Raw genomic sequence first — 23,071 nt, forward strand, 5'->3', positions numbered from 1 at the left:
AAGTTCTAGGAAGCTAACGTTATTGATGGAAATGCTATTTGTTCCAACAAAAAACTCCCACAACTGGAAGTCTGTGACCCCTTACAGAACAAATAAATAAAAAGCTTAAGGTGCATTGGCTGGTCGATAACAAGCCACAAAATGGAAGAGAAAAAAAGAATCCTTTGCCTCTGTGCTGTGCAGAGAGGGAGTGAGACCAACAGTTCAGCACCAGATGCCTCCTGCCAGGGCCAGAAGGTAAGAGCAGGGTATTATTACAGCCCCAAACTAGAAAAATGCTGGAGGCTACACTTACAGGGTTTATTTTTTTCTAATTTCAGATAAACATTTAAGAGAACTTTCTGAATCACACCACTCTTCACACTTTTTAATAATGGTACCTTAAAAATCACAATTATACAGTATGCTGATGTGAAGCTACTTCTAATGTTCATCTTAAGTTGTTCAAAGGAGAATCAGGCATCAGTCGGTCCTCATAAACATGTAATGTTATGGTTCTTACCACTTTGTATAGCTAAAATTCTAATGTATGAAAGACAGCAAAAAGCCAAATTAAAGAAACAAAAGAAGAACAGGCAATGGACTGAAAGAAGGCACAAGAATCAATCAAAGAGCATGACAACACTCAATTATTTCTCCACGATGGTACCTTACGCAACCTTCCACTTCCTGTTTTCTAGTACTTGCATGGCACTTAGAAAATTGTATCAGGATGCTTTTCTATGCACTCTCTCTTTTTGAACTGTTTGATGGACCCTCACGCAGTCACAATCACTACTGTAATTTCCCCAAGGGATCAGGTACTCCCAGTTCATAAGCTGGAACAGGGCAAAAATGGAAAACAGGTTCAGTGTGGGGAAGAACCCAAGGGTGGGGGATTTGTCAAAGCTGTCCCCACTTCCTACTTCAAAGGTTAGTATCCCCCAGAGCTCTGTTATTAAGGCTCTTTTCTTCTTACTCATTCACTCACTACCTGCACAACCTTATTCACCGCCAGGTTTGAATTCGTATAAAAGATAATGGCTCCCACAAAGTCTACCAACTTGACCTCTCTTGCAAATGCCAAACAGTATATCCAGTTGCAATAGCAGATTGCTACTTTCATATTCCAGGCACTTTAAATTCAATAGGTCTAAGTTAAATTCACTGTCTTCCCCCATAAACTTTTTCTCTTGTATTCTACATCCATTGGTAGTACAACTCTCTATGCAATCACTTAGTCCACAAATCTCGAAGTCATTATCAGTTACTGGCTCTTACCACTACCCATATCCACCTCATATATCCAACTGATCAGACCTGCCCCTTTTCAGGATGGTTCCTTAAAATCTACTCTCTTCTCTCTACCCCACTGCCAATTGCCTTGCCTCGGTTCTGGTTCTCAGCATCTCCTGCCTGGTTCTTTACAATAGAGCTGACTAGTGTCCCTGTTCTATTCCCTTAGCCTCCAATGGCTATTTAGCCAATAGAAGAACGTTTTAAGAACATGAATGAGCCAAATAACTCCCCTACATAAAGCTCCTCAGAAGCACTCATCCCCTATTGTGACAGGCAGAATTCTAAGATGGCTCAAGCTTTCCTTCCTCCCTGGTGCATATGCCTGCACCATGCCTGAAACTGTGAATAAAGTAGATCCTACTCCTGTGATTAGATGATGTTGGAGGGCACAGTTGACCTTAAGACTGGGACATTATCCATGTGGGTTTGACCTAATCATGTGAGCCCTTTCAAAGTAGAGTTTTCTCTAGCTGGTTGCCGATGGTGAGGTCAGAGATTCCTGAGAAGACAAATCATGGTGAGGGAGGTTCTATGTTGCTGTGCTACAAGAGCCTCATGGGAAGGATTCGAGAGTGGACTCTGTAGCTGAAAGCGGTTCCTGGACAACAGCCAGCAAGACAGTGAGGACTTCAGTTGTACAACCACAGGGAAATGAATTATGCCAACAACCCTAAGGAGTATGAAGCTGATCTGTTCCTAGCCCAGTGTCTCCATGAGGATGCAGTCAGTGAACAACACGATTTCTGCTTTCTGAGATCCTGAACACAGGACCAACTGACACACACTGGACTCCTGGCCTATGCAAAACGTGAGATGATAAACACGTGCAGTTGTAGGCCACTATGTGTGATGGGAGCTGTTTTAGGTCACTATGTTTATGTGATGTTGTTTTGCCATAGAGAAAACCAGTACACTAACAGAACAATATCCAACCTTGTGAGCACACTAAACCGATCCTTCCTGATGGGTCCCAGGGCTTTCCACTCCAGCTCATTTCCTGTCCATGGTGTTTCAAACATACTCAACGCTTGCTCTCACATCTCTTCATCTGTCTCAACAATGAAAGTGCTAAGCAATGTTACATAAATATCACGCACATAGTTAGAATTATTCTGGAAATTTAAACAATTAACTAAATTAAAATATGTGAATGCTACTTGATTTTATGTTGCCTTAAATACCTCTACAGGGATAGTCAGCTAACGTTTTCTAATAATTAATATCTACCTGCCACAGGGTGACTGGAGACCTGCTTACCATTTTGCACAATCTGAACCACCATTGAGGAATCTTTACTCCTAATGAGAAGTGACAGTGTGCTGGCAGTCCTCACAGCTCTCGCTCGCTCTCGGCGCCTCCTCTGCCTGGGCTCCCACTTTGACGGCACTTGAGGAGCCCTTCAGCCCACCACTGCACTGTGGGAGCCCCTTTCTGGGCTGACCAAGGAGGGGGCCAGCTCCCTCAGCTTGCAGGGAGGTGTGGAGGGAGAGGCGCGAGCAGGAACCGGGGCTGCACGGCCCTTGCAGGCCAGCTGGAGTTCCGGGTGGGCGGGGGCTTGGCGGGCCCCTCACTCAGAGCAGCTGGCCGGCCCTGCCAGCCCTGGGCAATGAGGGACTTAGCACCCAGGCCAGCAGCTGTGGAGGGTGTACTGGGTCCCTCAGCAGTGCCCACCCACTGGCACTGCGCTCAATTTCTCACCAGACCTTAGCTGCCTTCCCGCTGGGCAGGGCTTGGGAACTGCAGCCCGCCATGCCTGAGCCTCCCACCCCCTCCATGGGCTCCTGTGCCGCCAGAGCCTCCCCAACGAGCGCCACCCCCTGCTCCACAGCGCCCAGTCCCATCAACCACCCAAGGGCTGAGGAGTGTGAGCGCACGGCACGGGACTGGCAGGCAGCTCCACCTGCAGCCCTGGTGCAGGATCCACTGGGTGAAGCCAGCTGGGCTCCCGAGTCTGGTGGAGATGTGGAGAACCTTTATGTCTAGCTCAGGGATTGTAAACACACCAATCAGCACCCTGTGTCTAGCTCGAGGTTTGTGGATGCACCAATCGACACTCTGTGTCTGGCTGCTCTGGTGGGGCCTTGGAGAACCTTTGTGTCCATACTCTGTATCTAACTGATCTGATGGGGACGTGGAGAACTTTTATGTCTAGCTCAGGGATGGTAAACGAACCAATCAGCGCCCTGTCAAAACAGACCACTGGGCTCTACCAATCAGCAGGACATGGGTGGGGCCAGATAAGAAAATAAAAGCAGGCTGCCCAAGCCAGCAGTGGTAACCCGCTCGGGTCCCCTTCCACACTGTGGAAGCTTTGTTCTTTCGCTCTTTACAAGAAATCTTGCTACTGCTCACTCTTTGGGTCCACACTGCTTTTATGAGCTGTAACACTCACCGCGAAGGTCTGCAGCTTCACTCCTGAAGCCAGCGAGACCACGAGCCCACCGGGAGGAACGAACAACTCCAGACGTGCCGCCTTAAGAGCTGTAACACTCACTGCAAAGGTCTGCAGCTTCACTCCTGGGCCAGCGAGACCACGAACCCACCAGAAGGAAGAAACTCCGAACACATCCGAACATCAGAAGGAACAAACTCCGGACATGCCGCCTTTAAAACTGTAACACTCACTGCGAGGGTCCGTGGCTTCATTCTTGAAGTCAGTGAGACCAAGAACCCACCAATTCTGGACACACTAAGAAGGTATTTATAGCCAGCCAAAGATCTGTGGTCAGGCTTTCTACACATCACCCCTGTTTCAAAACCTGGCCCCTAAAAAAGAAAGAAGAATCCAGGAAACGTGCCTCAAACAGCTACTCCCAATTTCTACAGGGAAAAAGCGAAAGTTCTCTATGACAATAGAAGATCTGTCCCAACATGAAAATGAGTGAGCTGGGTCGCTTTCCATCTCTTTCCTTCCTCCCAGCTGCTACTATTGAGTCCCTAGTTATTTTTTAAAAACCCAGACTAACACAGAACTCCAAATATGATAGAAGGCAAAAAAAGAATCCTATCCTATACTTGCTATGGAAGGGCAAATATAGAATAACTTGTAATTTTAAAGGTACTTGAAATCAAATTCAATATGAAGTCTCTTCAAATGCACCATTCAGAGTTACTAAGGAAGAAATCAGAAGACATAGCAGAACTAGAAAGAATGTCCTCTGCCAACTTCCGGAGGGACTAGAGATGAAGAAAAAGAGGGTTGACTTCCTCAGATCCTTTCTTTAAGAAATCCAGACTTTCCCACATTATTTGAGTGAGTTCATTACTGAAGCCAAGGAACACTATACCTACTTGCTCCGTATAAAATGTGAGTCCATTCAGGATAAGAGACAAGCACTGAAAGTCACAAGTGGCGTGTGTGTAATTACTTTCAGAATATATTCAGGCTTGTTAAACACCTACTGATTTCTGACACAACAGCAACAGAACCTTAGCTACATCTTCTGTCTAATCTCAGCAGGTTCAAACAGGACAGTGTGAGAAAAAGCAAGTTTCCTACATTTTCTGGCTCACCTTCTCAATTCTACCAGTTTCTAGGTAGGTGGGTTTTTAAAAAAAATCTTAAGCACAATTGTTGCTTCCTATTCTTATTTAATAAAATTGTTCAGCACTTCCAGAACTGCCAAATTAATAAGTAGCTGATGGGAAAACACAAATACTATTCTTTCCAGGTTAAACAACAAATAAACAAACAAAAATGAGAACTTGAGAGTCACATTTACATAGAAATTTACATTCTCAGATTTAAGAAATATTTTTCGGTGTCATATATTATTAGGCAATAAAAGTAAATCTCTAAATAGTATGAAGGTTCTGATCCTATTTTCACGTTAAAAACCCACCAATCTGTATGGTATTTTATATTTATATTCCTAAAGACAAAGGCTTAGAAGAGAATATATGTTTTATGGGGTGGAAATTCTATAACTTTAGAGAACCTTTCAAATTTGCCAGCCACTGCAGACCCAAAAAAGGTCCCTGGGACCTGCAGACATAACATTCACTCTATCACTCACAACAACCCTGTGGGCTCCACTTCACAGATAAGACAACTGAGGACTTCTGGGGATGAACAGTTTACGTGCTGCCTCCCAAAATTTAATATTCTTAAGTTCAAAAATCAATTATTTATGGAGTGGAATGGGAGGACTTATCTACTATATTAACAATCCTCCAGTCTCATTTAATTCATGAAATTCCCACAGATATTCAGATATTCAACTGTTAGGGTATCTATATTCTGAGTTTCAAGCACACATTTTTAACAGTCTGGGAGTGAGTGATCCATATGTATTACCACCAACAAAAAAAAGTAGGAAAAAAATTATTAAATTTCAGTATGTAACCTTCTGGCAGAGCATTTTCCTCTCTATATTTCATTATCATTTTTTCCATTTCCCATTGAATTATTTAATTGCCATTTCCAAACAGCAAACACCATTGGACTGAAATACAACAATGCCAGATTTTCCCTTACTCCTCTGCTGCAAAAAATTAACAATATCATAAAAATAGTAAAACCACAAAGGGTATTTCACATGCATTTTAATATCTCCTTTTAACTTAAAAACGTTTTTCAAACTAATAGCACCATATTCCTTTTGTGATAAAAGCTAAAAAAAGTGTTACCTCTCTCCACATGCCAATCAGACACTGGACTGTAGGGCATTTGTGTTAGCCAAATCCTGAAACTAATTATTGCCAGTGTATGCTTCCTGTTCTGAATGCATCAGCCAGTGCGCGTGTGTCAGTAGTTGTACGAATGCTGGTTTCTTAGTAAATATTTCATCATGTCTCTATGACAGGGCCTTCAACAGCATACTATACGTCATTCTTCCCTGAACATACTTCCACATTTTGTTGGAAATCATGCATGCAACATGCCACACACATCACATACACATTTTACAGGGCTGAACTAGACTTTGTGTTCTCCTTCAACTCTAAGAACTTGTGTTTTCACCAGACCTCAACTCTGTAGTCAGAAAGTGCTCATAGGTGCTGTTGATAAGCCTCAGAATATGGAGACTAAGTTAAAAGACATCCTCCTTTGAAATGGAAGTTAACCAAAAAAGAGATTATCAAAAACTCAAGTGACTATCCACCATGTAGAAACTTTCCTAGGATATTATCCACCTACGAAAAGATTTCTAATCTTGTGGCTGATGACAGCAGCCTGCTTCCTAAACTTCCTGAAGGGCCAGCAGTACTTCCACAAAAAGGACCTAGGCATGAATTGAAATGCTAACTAAGGGGAGATAAGCTATAATCCTGAAAATTACAACCTGCCTTTCATGGGGGAAATGCTGTAATTATGAAACAAATTGGCAATTGATCAGGAAAACTGAAAAAGAATCACTAGATGGTGCAACTTGTTTCTCTCCAGAAGGGAAGGTTAGGGTCCCCAGGTTTGACTCACTTTTCCACTTTAAGCTAGATGATGTGATAACTATAGAACTTGCTTATAGAACTCACTCAAAATGCATTGCTTCTAAGCTTTATTCTTTACATAGTAGCTTATTTCATGGGACAGTATAATTATGAGAGTATAAACCAGAGATTTAGCAGTCATTTTTAGAAATTAGGTTTAAGAAAACTTAAGGGGATGATATTCTGCCCACTGACTAAACCTGTTTCTCTTCAATAGGATCTGAGCCCCTTTTCTCCTGATTAATCCACTGCGGGCCTAGAGCCAAGCTGCCCTGTTTATTAAAAGGGGATACCCACTACAGCACCCACTGCAGATGCACTTTGAGATTTCAAAGACTTCCAGCCACAAGAAGACGGCAGGTGAAGAAAATAGGAGAAAGTGAATAGTAGGTAAAGACTTTAGCAGCCTCTCTTCCATCTGTCTACCCAAAAACTACATATATAAGTTAAAAAATTAGAAAAATTGATCAATTTTGAAGTCAAAAGCGTACAGAATTACAAATACAGGAGGTAATCAGAAACCTAATTTTTTCAGCTTCATAAACTATTTGTAAAGTAGATCTTTCTCCTTCTATTTCCTTTTTCTTCCTGTTGATGGCAGCAGTGGCCTGACTGGAGTGGCCACTGCCATGACACCAGCTGTAGCAGGGGAGGCGCGGCCAAGGCTGCACGCTCCACGGAGCCGGCAGGAGCCAGGAACAGGTGGGAGCCTCACCTTCCTGCCCAGCTGCAGCTGCGGATTCGGGCATCCCTGCACTCTCAGGGGTACAGGAACCCCCCCTGCCCTTGCAGGCTCGGAAGTGCCTGTTCCCACTGCCTGGCTTCTCCTTGCTCTGGGCACCCACTCCAATTTCGGAGCAAAGTTGTGGCTGAGCCTGGGCTGTCATGACCCAGGCAGGTGTACACGCACTTGAGGTAGTGCTGACACTCAAGTCCCCTGCTGCCTCGGCCCTCTTCAGACTTTGTGCGCCGACAAGCATGGGAAGGAGGCCGAGGGGGACGCTGAGGGCAGCTTGGCACAGGTCTTCAGGTGCCCCTCAGCACAAACAGCCTGGGCACCCTGGATGACATGTAGATGGCAGCAGGAGGCTGGCAGGCTCCTGGCAGAAAGGGGTGGGTCCCTGGTGAAGTCCCACCCTCAAGCCAGGGATGGTCTGAAATACCTGGGCCAGGCTGTCAGTTCCAGGTGGAGTCCGCGGCCCCGAGTGATAACTTAGGGTGCTTTTTCCAGGCCTGCCCATGGCTGCAGGTTGGCCAATCAGCACGTACTTCCTCCCTTCTGAAGCCCATAAAAACTGGACTCAGCCAGACTCACAGACTTTGGGATGACCTGCTGGGGACAGGAGCTGCCCATGGCAGTCTCCTCTCCTCTGAGGGCTGCACACTCGACAGGATGACCTGCCTGCAGACAGGAGCTACCCACTCCAGGACTGCTCTCTGCTGACAGCTGCACCCATTGGGATAACCTGCCTGTGAAAAAGAGCTACCCGCAGAGGTGGGCAGATCATCTGAGGTCAGGAGTTCGAGATCAGCCTGGCCAACATGGCAAAACCCCGTCTCTAATAAAAATACAAAAACTATTAGCCAGGCGTGGTGGCATGTGCCTGTAATCCCAGCTACTTGAGAAGCTGAGGCAGGAGAATTGCTTGAACCTGGGAGGTGGAGATTTCAGTGAGCTGAGATCATGCCATTGCACTCCAGCCTGGGTGACAGAGAGACTCCGTCTCAAAAAAAAAAAAAAAAAAAAAAAAGAAACAAACAAAAACAAAAAGAGGAAAAAGAGGTACCCACTTCAGATCTCCTGAGAGCTGTACTGTCACTCAATAAAGCACCTTTTTGTCCTGCTCCCCATCCAGTTGTCCGTGTACCTCATTCTTCCTGCACATGGAACAAGAACTCAGGAACTCCTGAAAAGCATAACTGAAAAAGCTGTAACACATACAGGGCTGAAACACCCCATCCCTATTCCTCGCCACACTGGGGGTGACAAGGAGAGAAGGGCTGCACCCCTTCTGGGAGCCCAGACCTAGAGCCTCCCTGAGCCAGGGCTGTGACATCCTCTTTGGGGGGTCTGTGGTTTCCGGCATCTCCAAGCTTCCAGATGTCACTGGGTTCCCCTTGTCCAGACGTGGGTACCCACAGCAGAAGTTGTTTCTGGTGCATCCGATCCAGCCGCAGGCTTGCCCAGAGCTGATGCCTGTGCCTGTGCCTGGAGCTGTCTGCCCCGCCACAGCAGCCAGCGTGCCTGGCTGTGTGCATAGTGGCTGGACTCCGCACTTGCTTGCTCATGCACCGCTCATCACTCTGCACCTGGCTTGCCCTTGACAGGCGTCGGATCTGGGCCAGTAGCATGAGCCAAATGCAGCCTGCAGGTCAAGTGGGCAGAATGAGCCCAATGGGCCCGAGCAAAAATCAAGCATAGGCGCCACCTGCCCTAGAGGCTTCCGGCTAGAAAAGGAACGCCCAAAAGATCCTGTGACACTACTAAATCACAAGTCCATGCTGGAGACAAATACTATACTTTGGATCGTTCCTTCTGCTGTTGTAGAATGCATTTATTTATTTATTTATTTATTTATTTATTTATTCATTCATTCATTCATTCATTCATTCATTCATTCATTCATTTTGAGACGGCGTCTTACTCTGTAACCCAGGCTGGAGTGCAGTGGCGCAATCTTGGCTCACTGCAACCTCTGCCTCCCGGGTCCCAGTTCAAGCAAATCTCCTGTCTCAGCCTCCCGAGTAGCTGGGATTCCATGAACGCGCCACCATGCACAGCTAATTTTTGTATTTTTAATAAAGACAGGGTTTCACCATGTTGGCCAGGCTGGTCTTGAACTCCTGACCTCGTGATCCACCCGCCTTGGCCTCCCAAAGTGCTGGGATTACAGGCGTGAGCCACCGTGTCTGGCTGACTTTGCATGTTTTAATTCTGTAGTGCAGAGACTTCTGAAACAGCAGGAGATCTGGGTTCTAGCCTTTCTCTGTGTGCCTTCAAACACACTGTTAGCTTCCCTGTGCCTATTTCCTCACCAGTGAAACAAAGCAGGAGAAAAGGTCATTTCCAATGTCCCTTCCAGATATAAAATTGTTCGACTTTATGGTGAAGACAATCTCACACATAAGCTCAAGCCTTTGGCTCATTTGGTCTTCAGTGCCTGGAATGTAACAAGTGCCCAAGCAAAGCTTTATATTAAAGTCCCTGCAAAATGAGTACAGCTCTTTGGTATCTTTTGTACACAACGTGGTAACATGTTTTATGGATTAAAATTGTAAAGAAGAAAAGCCGACATGCGTTAAGACAAATAATAATTAAAACCCAAATGATTCACTTTTGTTAAAAAAAATATTTCAGTGCTTATAATGCACAAATTGATCAATGCATTCTAGAAAATGCAAAGATTTTAATGAAGACCAAATGAGGCAAAGGCTTAAGCTTAGATGTGAGATTGTCTCTGCCATACAGTCAAACAGACTTATGTCTGGAAGGGACAATGAAAATAACCTTGTCTTCTACCTCGTTTAACTGGTGAGGAAGTAGGCTCAGACAAGCTAAAGGTGTACCTGATAGAGACTACACCTTAAGGGATTTTTGGAAATTATAAGTACAGGTCTACTTCTAGAAAGAAGTCTGGTAAAGTGCATTGGTAGCAGACAGTCCTGTACTGGGGTCATGGGGCACTAGATAAACCTGTGCAGATGGGAGGCCACTGTAGCCACCCAAGGAGTTGTCTGAAGTCTACCATGCTGGAAAGACTCTTTTCCTGAGGAAGTAAATAAGGAATGCCTTGGACTAAAGTGGGAAGCTTCCTTTTCTCCCTGAGGTTAGAGCTGACTGGGGGCCTGGACTCTGAGGAGTAGAAAGGGTACCATCCTACAGTAGGTGTGAGCTGGTACCTGTCATGCAGGAGCAGAGTGGGCATCAGGCAGGAAGACATTGGTCAGGAGCTCTACGACTCCTAGGAAGGCCACGTGATGCAGCCGGTGTGCTTTCTGTTATACTGTCTGTCCTTAAAGCCTTTACTCAAGTATGCTATGGGGAATTAGGGAAAGCTTGCTTTATTTCTGAAGAAGCAGTTGAAAGGGCAGCACCGCCATCTGAGCCCAGGGAAAGGTGTCAGTGGCAATTCTGAGTGGCCAAGTCACCATCTCACAGGGCTCTGTGGCACTAAAGCCACACAGAGAGTAAGGAAATTTAAAGGACTTCTTCCACAGCACATGGGAACACTTTCGGGAATCATGCTAGGGAAGATTCTGACAGAGGTGAACTTCAAGCAAGTCAACTAGAGATAAAAATATGAAGTATCACGTGAAATCTTAGTCACAGGATGGTGAAAACTAGAAAACTTCGAATATTTTCACATTTGGAAGACTGCTTTCTGCATTAAACCAGTAAGTCATGTATATCTACTATGTGAAAATTTAACCATAGTGTTGTACAAAATCCAGAGATAAGATACTGTCCTCTGAAACCGGCAAGACGATGGAGCAGAGCATTTACCTGAGTCCCTCTGCCTGGGCACAGAGAAGGAAAGTCCATTTCATGACATCAGCAACACAAAGTGGCCATAAAACACACTGGAAGCCTGAAGACTTAAAGAGGTTAGGTTTGCACGAAAAGGCAAACCTAGGGCTTCAGACAAGGTTATTCATTCATTCTGATGATGTCAGAATACTAACATTTGGGAAATGAATCCTGTTAGGCCTTCACACAATGTGACAACTGGGAGTAACTGGGAGTTAGCAAAAAGAATGCCTTAGCGGATTTTATCTCACATAGAGCATCGACCACTGAACGCACGTAGGCACTCAAGTTCCAAAGTCACTCAGCTTCCAAAACACAGCCTACAGTATGGTGAAATAGCAGGACTCTTACTGTTTATATCTCTTGATATATATGCTCACATTTTTAATATTTATATTGTTTAGAATATTTATTAGGCCTTGTCTACACTCATGATGGACTATTAAAGTTTATTACTTCTTAAAAATGAAAACCAGGAAAATGGATTTAACAGTTTTAGTAAACAGTCTGTTTTAATCAAACCTTACTGAGACAAATGTCAATACTGTAAGATTTAATGGTAACTATGTAAATGAAACATTGCATGTTAACAGTCCCTGTATGTAACTGTTCCTATGGCTGCCCCAAAGAGCTATCACACTAGGAAACAAGGTTAATTAAAGTCCTTCCATCCTCCAGAGTCCTAGAGGCATCATTCTTCAAACAGGAAATTACTGCTGCTGCTGGATGGGGCCATTTGGTTACAGCACGTGATGGATGGTTTGATATAAGTTCTTCAATTGAGCAGAGATCCATGGAGGAGGGTGGCAATGTTATAGGTTAAACTGGAAACTTACAGAGCTACGTGGAATCAAAAGCTCTGTGATTTACATGTTTGGTGAATGAACAATACTTGTATTGGTTTAAAACAGTCCTTATTTTTATGGTTTACAATGAATATTTCTTGTAATTCAAGGAAAGCAAAAGGTACTCCAACTTTCTACATTATGGCAATTCTATTTGCTGCCTGGTCAAGCACTTCTAAAGGGGTTGGAAAAAAATTTAATCATGTAACCTATAGAAGTTGGAAGGCTAAGATGTTGAATCCCAATAAGTACAGCATAAAACAGGGTAAGATTTACACAATTAATTGAATCACAGGCAAGACAGAGTATTAGGCAAGTTTTCAACAGTCCCTTACTGACCATAGTTAGAAGGTAACAAAAGAATCTTAGAAACATAGTTCCATAAATTTCCTTATCCTCTCTGGTCCCTTACAAGCATCTCTGGATGGTCTCAAACAATGTTTGTTGGAGTCAAGTTGACTGTTTCTGTACTTCAGATTCCAGGCCTATCCTGGAGGGATCTAAATTGTCCTCAATTACTGAGCCCATTCCACCACAGGCCACTAGACAAGCTCTAAGTAATCTAGGGGCCAGATTTTTACGTGTTATGGCTGCACTTAAATTGCTCCATTGATTTGCCCCAATCTGGAGGCAAATCTCTCTCCAATGTGGCCCATTCACTAGCATGTTTCCCTGGAATACTAGCCCAGCATGGATGTACCTGGGTCCTATAAGCAGTAAATTTCCCTCATTACTGAACTGGCAATATTTAGGGGATAAATAAACTGACTTTCACATGAGGAGAGAAACATGGCAGGGCCCTTTGAGTAACACCTACCACTCTTAGAGTAATGTTCTGGACAACTCCACCAACAGGGCTTCTCAGGGAAACAAACCAAACTGCACCATTAAGCCATCGTGGCTTAAACATTTGATAGATGCAGCAGCAAACCTATCTTATGAAATATGGACTGAAATTTGAGATAAAGCTTGACTTATTTTCCTAAAACAAAATCAGACTAGATTAGAATGGTGCCCAAATAGAGAAAGCAAAGTCCTAATTGGATAGTCACTAGGAATACACTGTACACTAATCAGTGAGACTCCAATCAGTCTGCCTAACATGGAAGCAACAAAATGAAAATAAATGGGATGAGTGAGAGGACTGTTACCTCCATTGCATGGAACTGAGATATTTTTATTTATTTTCTCTTTTAAAATGTAGTTTGAGAAATAAACATCAACAACAATAACAAACTGGTTGAAGGACATTGTTTGCATTCTCTAACAGTACAACAAGAGGAGAATCACATAGTGATTTTGTTGGCATACATGAAAATCTGGCAGAGTGTAAATATTTCTCAAACATATATATCAAGCTCGCTATGATAAGATCTTTTCTTATATTTCAAATAAGCAAGACTGAGTTTGAAAAGAAAGTCTGTCAGCCGGGCGCAGTGGCTCACACCTGTAATCCCAGCACTTTGGGAGGCCGAGGCGGGCGGATCACGAGGTCAGGAGATCAAGACCATCTTGGCTAAAATGGTGAAACCCTGTCTCTACTAAAAATACAAAAAATTAGCCAAGTGTGGTGGCGGACACCTGTAGTCCCAGCTACTCGGGAGGCTCAGGCAGGAGAATGGCGTGAACACAGGAGGCAGAGCTTGCAGTGAGCCGAGATCGTGCTACTGCACTCCAGCCTGGGCAACAAAGTGAGACTCTGTCTCAAAAAAAAAAAAAAAAAAGTCTCTCAAACGGAAAACCACCGAATGCTACAATGATCTAAGCCAACTGCTACAAGGAAGTTAGAGAAAGCATGATCTGAAAAGGTTAGCATAGAAACATAGGTGGGGAGATGTTGGGGATCAAACAGGCAGTAAGTGTTTAGTCATTGCTCTCAGATAACTGCTCCTTCTATCTTGCTCTCTGGGTCGATGGGTCTCTCCCACTGTAGCCTTTGTGTGCACGTGTGCATGTGTGTGTGTGTGTGTGTGTGTTGCCAGGGAGTCTTTTACAGGTGACTATAAATTCTCATGTTACCGTCATGGCAGAGTTGAGCCTTAATGATTTTAAGTTGCTATGATGAAGGCATTCAATATGCCATGGAGAAAAACATCACAATTTTATGAAAATAAAATGCTCTTTTTGATGCCTTATTAAATGCAAAAAAAAGTTTCATCTGTTATCATCGCCTTCATTCTTAATTCATCTATAACGACCCGTATTGGAGAGAGGGATCAGGGAAACAATTCTGCCTCTTTCAGTCTGGTTTCTCTGTGTCTGTATGTCTCTTCTGTCCATGAGTGGCAGTAGGAAGGGGCATTGGATGTGATATGATCTGAGGCAGCATCTGAGGAACCAGTGGCTTCCATAATTGCACCTACAGTTTCTACAGGAACCCTCCCATGGCAGTGCATACGTCATCACAAGGTTGACCGCGATCATTAAAGACATTATTTTCCTGTTAACTTACAATCTGACTTCCTATAACTTCTACCTTAGTTTTTCTTTTTATACATAAAAGTTATGATAACCCTTCAGCGTCCACCTTTCCAATTAACTGAGAATAGCTTTCCTATCCTCCACCAATCTTATTTTTTCCATATTTAACACATCCTATTTCTCTAACCATTCCTCATATGAAAGCTTCCAGATCATTCACCATCCTATAATTCTCGCTGAATATGCTCAAGTCAAAGTCCATTGTTCATATTATCATTATTAAGCAGGGACCATTTATTAAGAATATGCCACATCCCAGAAAGTGTTCAAATAAATTATTTGCTTTAATCTTCTCAACAATGCCTTTCGAGGCAAGTATTTTCACCCTCATCTTTCTGTTGAGGAAACCTAGGTTCAGAAACTTTAAGGAAGTTCCTTGAAACCACATGGGTTACCATTAGCCCTCCCCAGTCCGGTGGCTTCAGAGCATTTATCGCATGTGATTGAAACACAGCCCTGAAGGCAGGATCTGTGCAACGCAGGGAACAGGATGGCTCGCTGCCTTCTGCAAACCTAACACTACGCTTCCACGGAAACAGCCTGTGATTACAAAATGGTTTTGACAACTGTAACACACTGTTGGTTCACGATGAGTTTGTAATGAACTTAAAGCTAAAGATGAGTTTTACTCAAATTGTTACCAAGGCTGACTGCCCCTCTCACAAACACATTTCCATTTTGTACTTGATCCCTTTTATCACAGTAAAGTTTTACCTCCACTCCTACTAAATGTTAGCTTTCCTGCTTTGCTTCAGCATCCCACACTGTCCATTTCATAATAAAACTGGACTCTGACACTTGGGGCATCAATCTCTTTAAATAAGCAATATAGGCTTTAAAGCACTATATTGCTTAAAAAATAATTGTTCAGCTGTGTTTCTGTGCCTTTGGCAAGTCTTTGATACAGATTCAGTTTCAAGGAGAGCCAACACTGAAGCACATCTTCCCTGGGCTATGCTTTCCCTTCTCTGTTTACCTAGTATGCCCCGTGTGTAGCTCACCAGCCAAACTTTACTTTCCATTGTTTATATCAAAACACAAGAGCCATTGTAACATGTTTTTTTTTCCAACTAGCACCTCATTGCCTCCTTGAGAATCACTCTGCTTGATTTACAATACATTTTTCTCATTCAACCAATTGGTTACAAATTAAGTCACTCAACTTTACCATGCCCAAATTTCTCCATCTTCTTCACAAAGATGTCAGCCGTGAACACGTATTTTCTGATATCAATGTCTGTGGCGAAACTGAAAAAATTCTACCAGCAAAAGTTTTTATATTCCAGAAAAAAGTTACTCTTAAGAATCTGTCAAATGTATAAAAATAATTTATTATAGAGGAAAATAACTGGCCAAGTTTGCTGTGCCACTCAAAATGTTCACAGTGACATTAAAAGAAAGGTAAGTATAAAATAAAAAATTTGTAACCACAGTGATTATCTATAATGAATCTGAAGCACAGACATAAATTTGACAAAATGTTTAACAATACTTGTACCTCAGTCAGCCCTAAGGCATTATCCTCTCTATGTGAAACACTATAAACTTTCTTCTAGACTCTTGGAAGACTCTGATAGCTAGGACTCGAAGACTGCCAGTTTACCATATTTATTCCATTACATAAATGCAATCAATAGAAAGACTCTCTCTTGACTTGGATCAATTTTTCCAGAAAATGCATCTACACTGAAAAAATACAGTATTTCTCAAGGTTACAAAAGTTCCGTAAGTTTCATAGTAAAACCCAGCTAGAAGTATATTACTGGAGCTGCCTATTTCCAGAATTCAGATCTAGATGAGTAATTGGACACGTTGGTCTAAGAAATTAAACAAAATCAAAGCCAGAAAAAGGCAAGAAATAGTTTTGTGCATGGTCCTTGGGGGTTCCTGCAGCGGCTCATCAACGTTTATAAGGATACTGGATGACTAAATTTTCTATAAATTGGTATACAACAGACTAAATAATTTTTGATGTAAGACTTTATTTTCAAAAACCATATAGACTTTTTTCTATCTTCCTGCAATCTGTAACAATTTAGTAACCTACCTCTCATCCCCATCCTAAATGAATTCAGTGTGAAATGGATTTGAATCTTCTGTTCCAAGAAAAGCACTGGGTGCATGAGTGCATTATATAAAACATAACAGGAATGATATGGGGGTTGGGAGACAGAGGAAGCAGAGTAAATGGGAACATGGGAAACAAGGTGGGCTTGGTATTAGCTGTCATGAGGGATGAGGAAGAGAAATATGTGAGGACACACACGTGTGCACTGCCTGTGCTGCCTGGGACAGAGTCTCAGCACAAGCCTGAGGAAAGGGTGGACTGTGAAAGCACGGTGAATGAAGGGGGAGAGGGGCTGGCTTGGAGATGTGTGTGATACCCTGCCCTCTTTATGACAAAGGCAGGAGCTGGAGGCAGGAAGAATGAGCTCTTTGAATGAAGACATCACATCTGAAACCTTGCTAAAAGTGAAAGCCATTCCATCTTGGGGCGCACACAGATCTGCTCGTAGAGCCTGAATTCATGCCCTGCGTGAATTCTCCCTGACACTCAGAGAACTCAACAATCAGCTGTCTCTGCAGTTCCAGACAGGTTGTGTTCTCAACTGCTAATTTGGTCTTGACAAACATCTCTGACAAAAGGCATTCAACTGCCCTTTCTCTGAGAGGAATCTGTTTTCTTTACAAAGAAAAACAAAGGGTATACCCTTTTACACTGAAACTGCAATGCCCACCACAATGTGCCTTTTAAAAATTACTCATTCTCCAAGCAAGAAAAGGTCATGGACATTTTCAAATTATCCCACCACCCATATGTACAGAATTTGTAAGTTTTCTACCAAGTAACAAGTGACATGGCCATAAATTATGCAAAAAAGGATAAAATTCATGTAAATAATAGCTCACAGTCAGGATATTAAAGTCTGTTTTTAAAGCTTTCAAATTTTTTTTTGTTCCTACCATATTGTTGGAGATTTTATCTTTTAAAAAAATATAAGATCACAGTTTACTTTTGATTGTAACATTTTGGGACATTATACGTATTTTTAATCTGATCCCCTGTTAGAGACTAGGGAAATAATTTTATATTTAGAGACTGGGTTTGGGTAATTTTCCAGAGTCCTAGAAAAATAAAGAGGCATCTTGTATATTTTATACCAACATTCCCCAGCTCTCAATATCTGGGACAGAAAAGTCTTCAGACACACACTTACCTCTACATCACAGGTATATTCTGATCCATCTAGAAGTATCACTTTGCACTGCATGCTTTTAGGCTTTTTGACAATCTTTAATGGAGACCGAGATAGTTTACTGCTAGATGATTTCTGAGAAAGTTTATCGTCTTCTAATTGCTGATATTCGAGCTGTTTTGCAGCCCTGGCAGCAAACTCCTGTTCCTTGTCAGTGACCTGTGAAGAGCAAACAATCAACAGTTTTCATTGCAAGATGGGAAATAAATATTGCATTGCTCATGCAATAGCACAAAACTGCTTTCTATTTCATAGAGGAGAGGTACTGAATTAGGATATTAGGAACAGATATAAATATACAGATATTTATAATATTTGCCTGAATACTGTTTGCCATTTAAATGTATCAATAAGGCCTTATTTCATTTTAACTCCAGGATTTACTTTAGAACTACTGAGTTAGCAAATGCTATCAAGATTTCAATAAGCAAACAATGAATAATTGACTCCTGACTTTTTAAAAAGGATTGGATAGTATAGGCCTCTAAAATATACTGTTTAGATTTCATCTTATATGTTCTATTTTCTTAATTCAACAGATCCTTCTATACTCTACAACTTGTTATATAACTGCCTCATCCCTACATATACAAGATATCTGATAAACTCTAAGGCCTGGAGAGCTTCAAGTATTAATCTTTTCAGTACTTTTACAACTGTTAAAATGTTTAATTTAGCTCTCAATCCAATGAAGTCAGCAGAACTGAAATTCATCACAAAGTAATCCCCTATGTCTGCTTCCCTTCACTGTAATGAACCAGTGTAAGAACATATCAAATCTGTCCAATAGCTTTAATCTGCTTTCAAACCATAACAGACTAGTCCAGGCTAGATATAAAACTGCAGAGAGCATATTAAGTAACAGTAACATTCTCCTGTATACCAATCCCTTTGGAAATGTGTGTACAGATCTCTAACTATTCTCTCTGTACATCCATCTTCTACCTATTAAATGGCCACCAATGGTAGTACTGCAAATTCGATCCTTGGGCTGTGCCACCACTGCCACTAGTCTGCAAATATGTGCTGACAGTCCAAAGGAAGATATGCACCAGAATTCTGTTTAGGGCTTTGAAATAAGCATGGAATTTCCTCTCCCGTGAACATACTATCAGCCCTTACTTTTCATGGGCTCGAAAAGTCAAAACAATATTGATGGTTTCAATTTTTCTATTAGCCTCTACATTTTTATAACACTAATATAATTACAAAAGTATTTGGGTGTATTTATTTTGGGTTTTAGGTACAGATTTCTGCTTTATCTTCATTTTCTATCTTGTTTTCCATCCAAAAGATTGCTAATACAGTACTCTCCTCCAATTCTATCTTGCCCAGGATTTCAAGGCAAACTCTTGAGAACTTCTTAAGAATTGGAAGAGACCAATCTGCTGAGCTGATGAAAAGAAAGCAACAAAAAACTGAATAACCAATTCTAAAGGCCAAAACAGTTGAGAAGGCAAGTTTTAGCTAAAAAAAAAAAAAAAAAAAAAAAAAGTAAATAAACTGAAGAAAACCTGCTCTGGCAACTCAGTCCTACTTTTTTAATCACTGTCTTTCTATAGCAAAGCATTAAAATAGTAAGTGCAAGAAAATCATAAAATTGTCATTAATTTTGGCCTTGAGGTAATTGACAGAAAAGTTTGGTTACTTTGGTATTGTATATCAACAACAATAACATATTAAGTGCTTTATAACTTACACAAATTATGTACATTTAAGTTTTATTTTTGTCTCTTCATAGGCAAAGGTCATTAGAAGCTATTAATACATTTTTATTTAAATTTTACCTGAAATCAACATTTTCTATGTAACAGGGAAGATACAATTTCACTTTTCCTTTACTAAAATATCTGTATGAGAATAAGCTTCTGGGTTACTTTAAATGTCAATTCCAGAGGCATCTTAAGGCATCAAGATTCAAAGGATAGGCATTGTTTCTGGGAACACTGGAAACATGAACCCATCACTGAGGCCCTTACATACATTTTTGAAAAAAACTTTAAGAACTCAAAAATAGCAGACTAAGTACCGCAAATGAAATGTTAGTCATAGTCATATGATGCGTTCTAATTTTAAATATCGGATTTTAGCTAATCCTCAATCTCTTTTAATCCTCACAGCTCTATGGTATGGGTATTATTACCCTCATTTGCATATAAGGAGAGAGAGAGACATGGGAGCCTAAGAAACTTTCTTGAGGCATAAATTCAATGGATTTGAATGGAATTCAAATCCAGCCAAACCCATGTTCTAATCATTACTATGTACCAAAATCAGCTTCATTTTACATCCAACAGTTAGCTTCCTAGCCTGAATCAAAGAATTTTGTGGAAGAATCTCAGAAATTATCTTTTCTGAACTCTTCATTTTGTAGATGAAGTGAGGCTTGGGGACTTGAGTGAGTTCTCTGAAGATGGTAAAACAATGACTAGAAGAGACAGGACTCCAAGGTCTCTGCCTTTTGCAGCCAGTCATCTCTCCCTCTTAGTGTCATTTCTCTTGTTTTGTATCTGACTGCAGAAGATAAAGAAAGTATATTTAATCATGTCTAGGTATAGATATTCATACTTTTCTATAATTATCTCCCATTTTCATGTTATTTCATTTCAGAGTAAAGAGGAAAGAATGAAGAAAAAGCAAATATTTACTTTAGTAATTTTAAATGTTTGCAGATTAAAAAAAAAACAAAATAAACAAAAAGAAAGCCAAACACTATCATCATCATTCCTCCACAAAAAGAAAAGGTAAAAGAAAACCATGATGGCTACAACAGTTCCTTAGTTTTGTCTACTAAGCTGGGATGGGATCTCCTCGCTCTCCATCACAAAGCATCTGCGATGAGACAGAGCAGCTATTTATAGAGTGAAAATAATTGTTATTTATTAATATTGTTTAAAGCAGAGCTTGCGACATTCATTTTAAAATGGTGGCACAGAAGCAAGCTGGTTTCCCTCCTCCCATCCCTCCACAGAAAACCTAAAACAAATATACAGCACAAGATTTTCACCAGCAACAACCAGGAACTCAAACATGAGGACAAGACAGATCCTGAGGCCACAGAGAAGTAGAAAAACTCCATGCAGATGGTGTAAGAATTGGACTTCCGTAGTCATGATGCCCCTCCCCTTGATTCTGCCCGGCAATAAAAGTGCAGAAAATCTTCCCCCAACTTACAGAAAAATGATACTGGAAAAGCGAGACTGAGGTGGCCAACCAGCTTTCCCACCTTCCTGGGATTCCCTGCAGGAGACCTGTCTTTGCCTTAACCCATGGGAAGGAAGTGATGTGACTGCCTGAAGGGAGAAATATCCCCGAGGACAGGCAGAGAAAAAGCCAGGAGATGGAACCACCAGCCCCAGTCCTGGACACTCTGCTCTGTAACTTGGCCAAAGGAGACACTGAATCAGAGTGGCTGTTCAGCAGCACCACGCCGGAGAAGGCACATTCCACAGATCCCTTGGGCACAAACTCCTAGTACGTCATCCCACATTGCCAGGATAATCCCTTTGGGACCTCCCTCATTCAGGACAAGCAGCACTCCCATCGCTTACAAAAGCAAAGGTGATCTGGGCTTAAAGGCCACCTAGGGCCAAAGAGGTGGCAGAGGCCTAGCGGTAAAAAATTTCTAAGCAAACATATCCAATAAAAAACAAAACAAGCCAGACAGAGAAAACAGCAATTAAAAACTAATCCTGCCATACAAAGACACAGACACCCACCCACAAGAAACAACAGCAAACAGGAAACTATGTCCTCCCCAAAAAGACAAGGGAAAATCCAACCCTACAAGATGGCGATTTGTGAGCTAAGAATTCAGAATACCAATTTTAAGGAAACTCATGATCTCAAGATAAAAATGAAAAGCAATTCAGAAATTTATCAGATAAATTTGATGAAGAGATTGAAATACTTTTAAGAAATCAAACAGAAATCTCAGAACTGAGAAATACATTTGGTAAACTGAAGAACTCATTAGAGGTTCTTAGCAGAATGAACAAAGCAGAGGAAAGATTCAGTGAGCTCAAAGACCAGCTATTTGAAAAGACACAGAGAAAAAAGAAAAAAGAACAAAAAGGAACAGAGTGCATACAAAGTACAGAAAATTACCTCAAAAGACCAAACCTAAGAATTATTGGTATTCAGGAGGCAGCTCAGCAAGAGCAAAGGGTAGAAAGCATATTCAAAGAAATAAACACAGGAAACTTTCCAAAACTCGCGAAAGATATAAATATTCAAGTACAGGAAAGTCTGAGAACATCACACAGATTCAACCTAAATAAGAATATCACAAAGCAATAAACTCTCAAAGCTCAAGAACAAAGAGAGAACCCTAAAAGCAGCAAGAGAAAAAGAAACAAATAACATGTAAAGGAGCTCCAAATTGCCTGGTAACAGAATTCTCAACAGAAAACCCACACAGGCCAGGAAAGAGTGGAATGACATTTTTAAAGTGCTCAAAGAAAAAAACTGTCATCTAAGAATATTGCATCCAGCAAAATTATCATTCAAATACAAAGAAGAGATCAAATCTTTCCCGAAAGAACAAAAGCAGAGAGAATTCACCACCACCAGACCCATCTTAAAAGAAATGCTAAAGAGAATTCTTCAATCTGAAATTAAAAAACACTCATGTGCAAAAAATAAAAATAAACCTTTCAATGTATCAAACACAGTGGTAAAATCAAGTACATGGATAAACCCAGAATACTCTATTACTGTACTTACTGTACTTGCAGTGTACAATGTACTACTACTACTACCACAATCATAACTCTAGTATGAAGCCCAAAAGACAACCTATCAAAAACAATAATACCTACAGCAACCTGTGAAGAGATAGGTAATATTAAAATATGCAAATTGAGACAACTAAGTCAAAATGTAATGGGGATGGAGTTAAAGTATAGAATTGGTGTGTGTGTGTGTGTGTGTGTGTGTGCGTGCATGTGTGTATGTGTGGTTTTTTTTTAGCCTTTGTTTCTGTTTTTAAACTTGTGATCTAAGATAAGTTGTCATTTGTTTAAAATAACTTGCTATATCTATAAGATGTTTTTGGTAAGCCTCATGGTAACCACAACACAAAAACCTATAATAGATCCACTAAAAATAAAAAGCAACATACTAAAACACACTACCAGAGAAAATCACTTAGCCACAAAGGAAAACCATGTAAAAAAGAACAAGAGGAGTTTCAACCAGAAACAGGCAGCAAAACAGCAGTAATAAGTCCTTATCAATAACACTGAATGTAA

The 23,071-nt window shown here is 41.4% G+C and overlaps 1 protein-coding gene across 28 annotated transcripts in view; it reads right to left on the reverse strand.

Annotated features, from left to right (window-relative positions):
• EPB41L3 (erythrocyte membrane protein band 4.1 like 3) overlaps positions 1 to 23,071 on the reverse strand; it is a 241,134-nt gene that overhangs the window by 69,551 nt on the left and 148,512 nt on the right. For all 28 annotated transcript variants that reach the window (XM_058438602.1, XM_058438621.1, XM_032152742.2 and 25 more), the window contains one exon: positions 17,781 to 17,978. In XM_058438602.1, coding sequence (XP_058294585.1) covers positions 17,781 to 17,834 — 54 coding nt within the window. In that variant the 5' untranslated portion in view covers positions 17,835 to 17,978. The remainder of the gene's footprint in view (positions 1 to 17,780; positions 17,979 to 23,071) is intronic.

This window comes from Hylobates moloch, unplaced genomic scaffold, assembly GCF_009828535.3.
Source record: "Hylobates moloch isolate HMO894 unplaced genomic scaffold, HMol_V3 SCAFFOLD_5, whole genome shotgun sequence".
NCBI lineage: Eukaryota > Metazoa > Chordata > Mammalia > Primates > Hylobatidae > Hylobates > Hylobates moloch.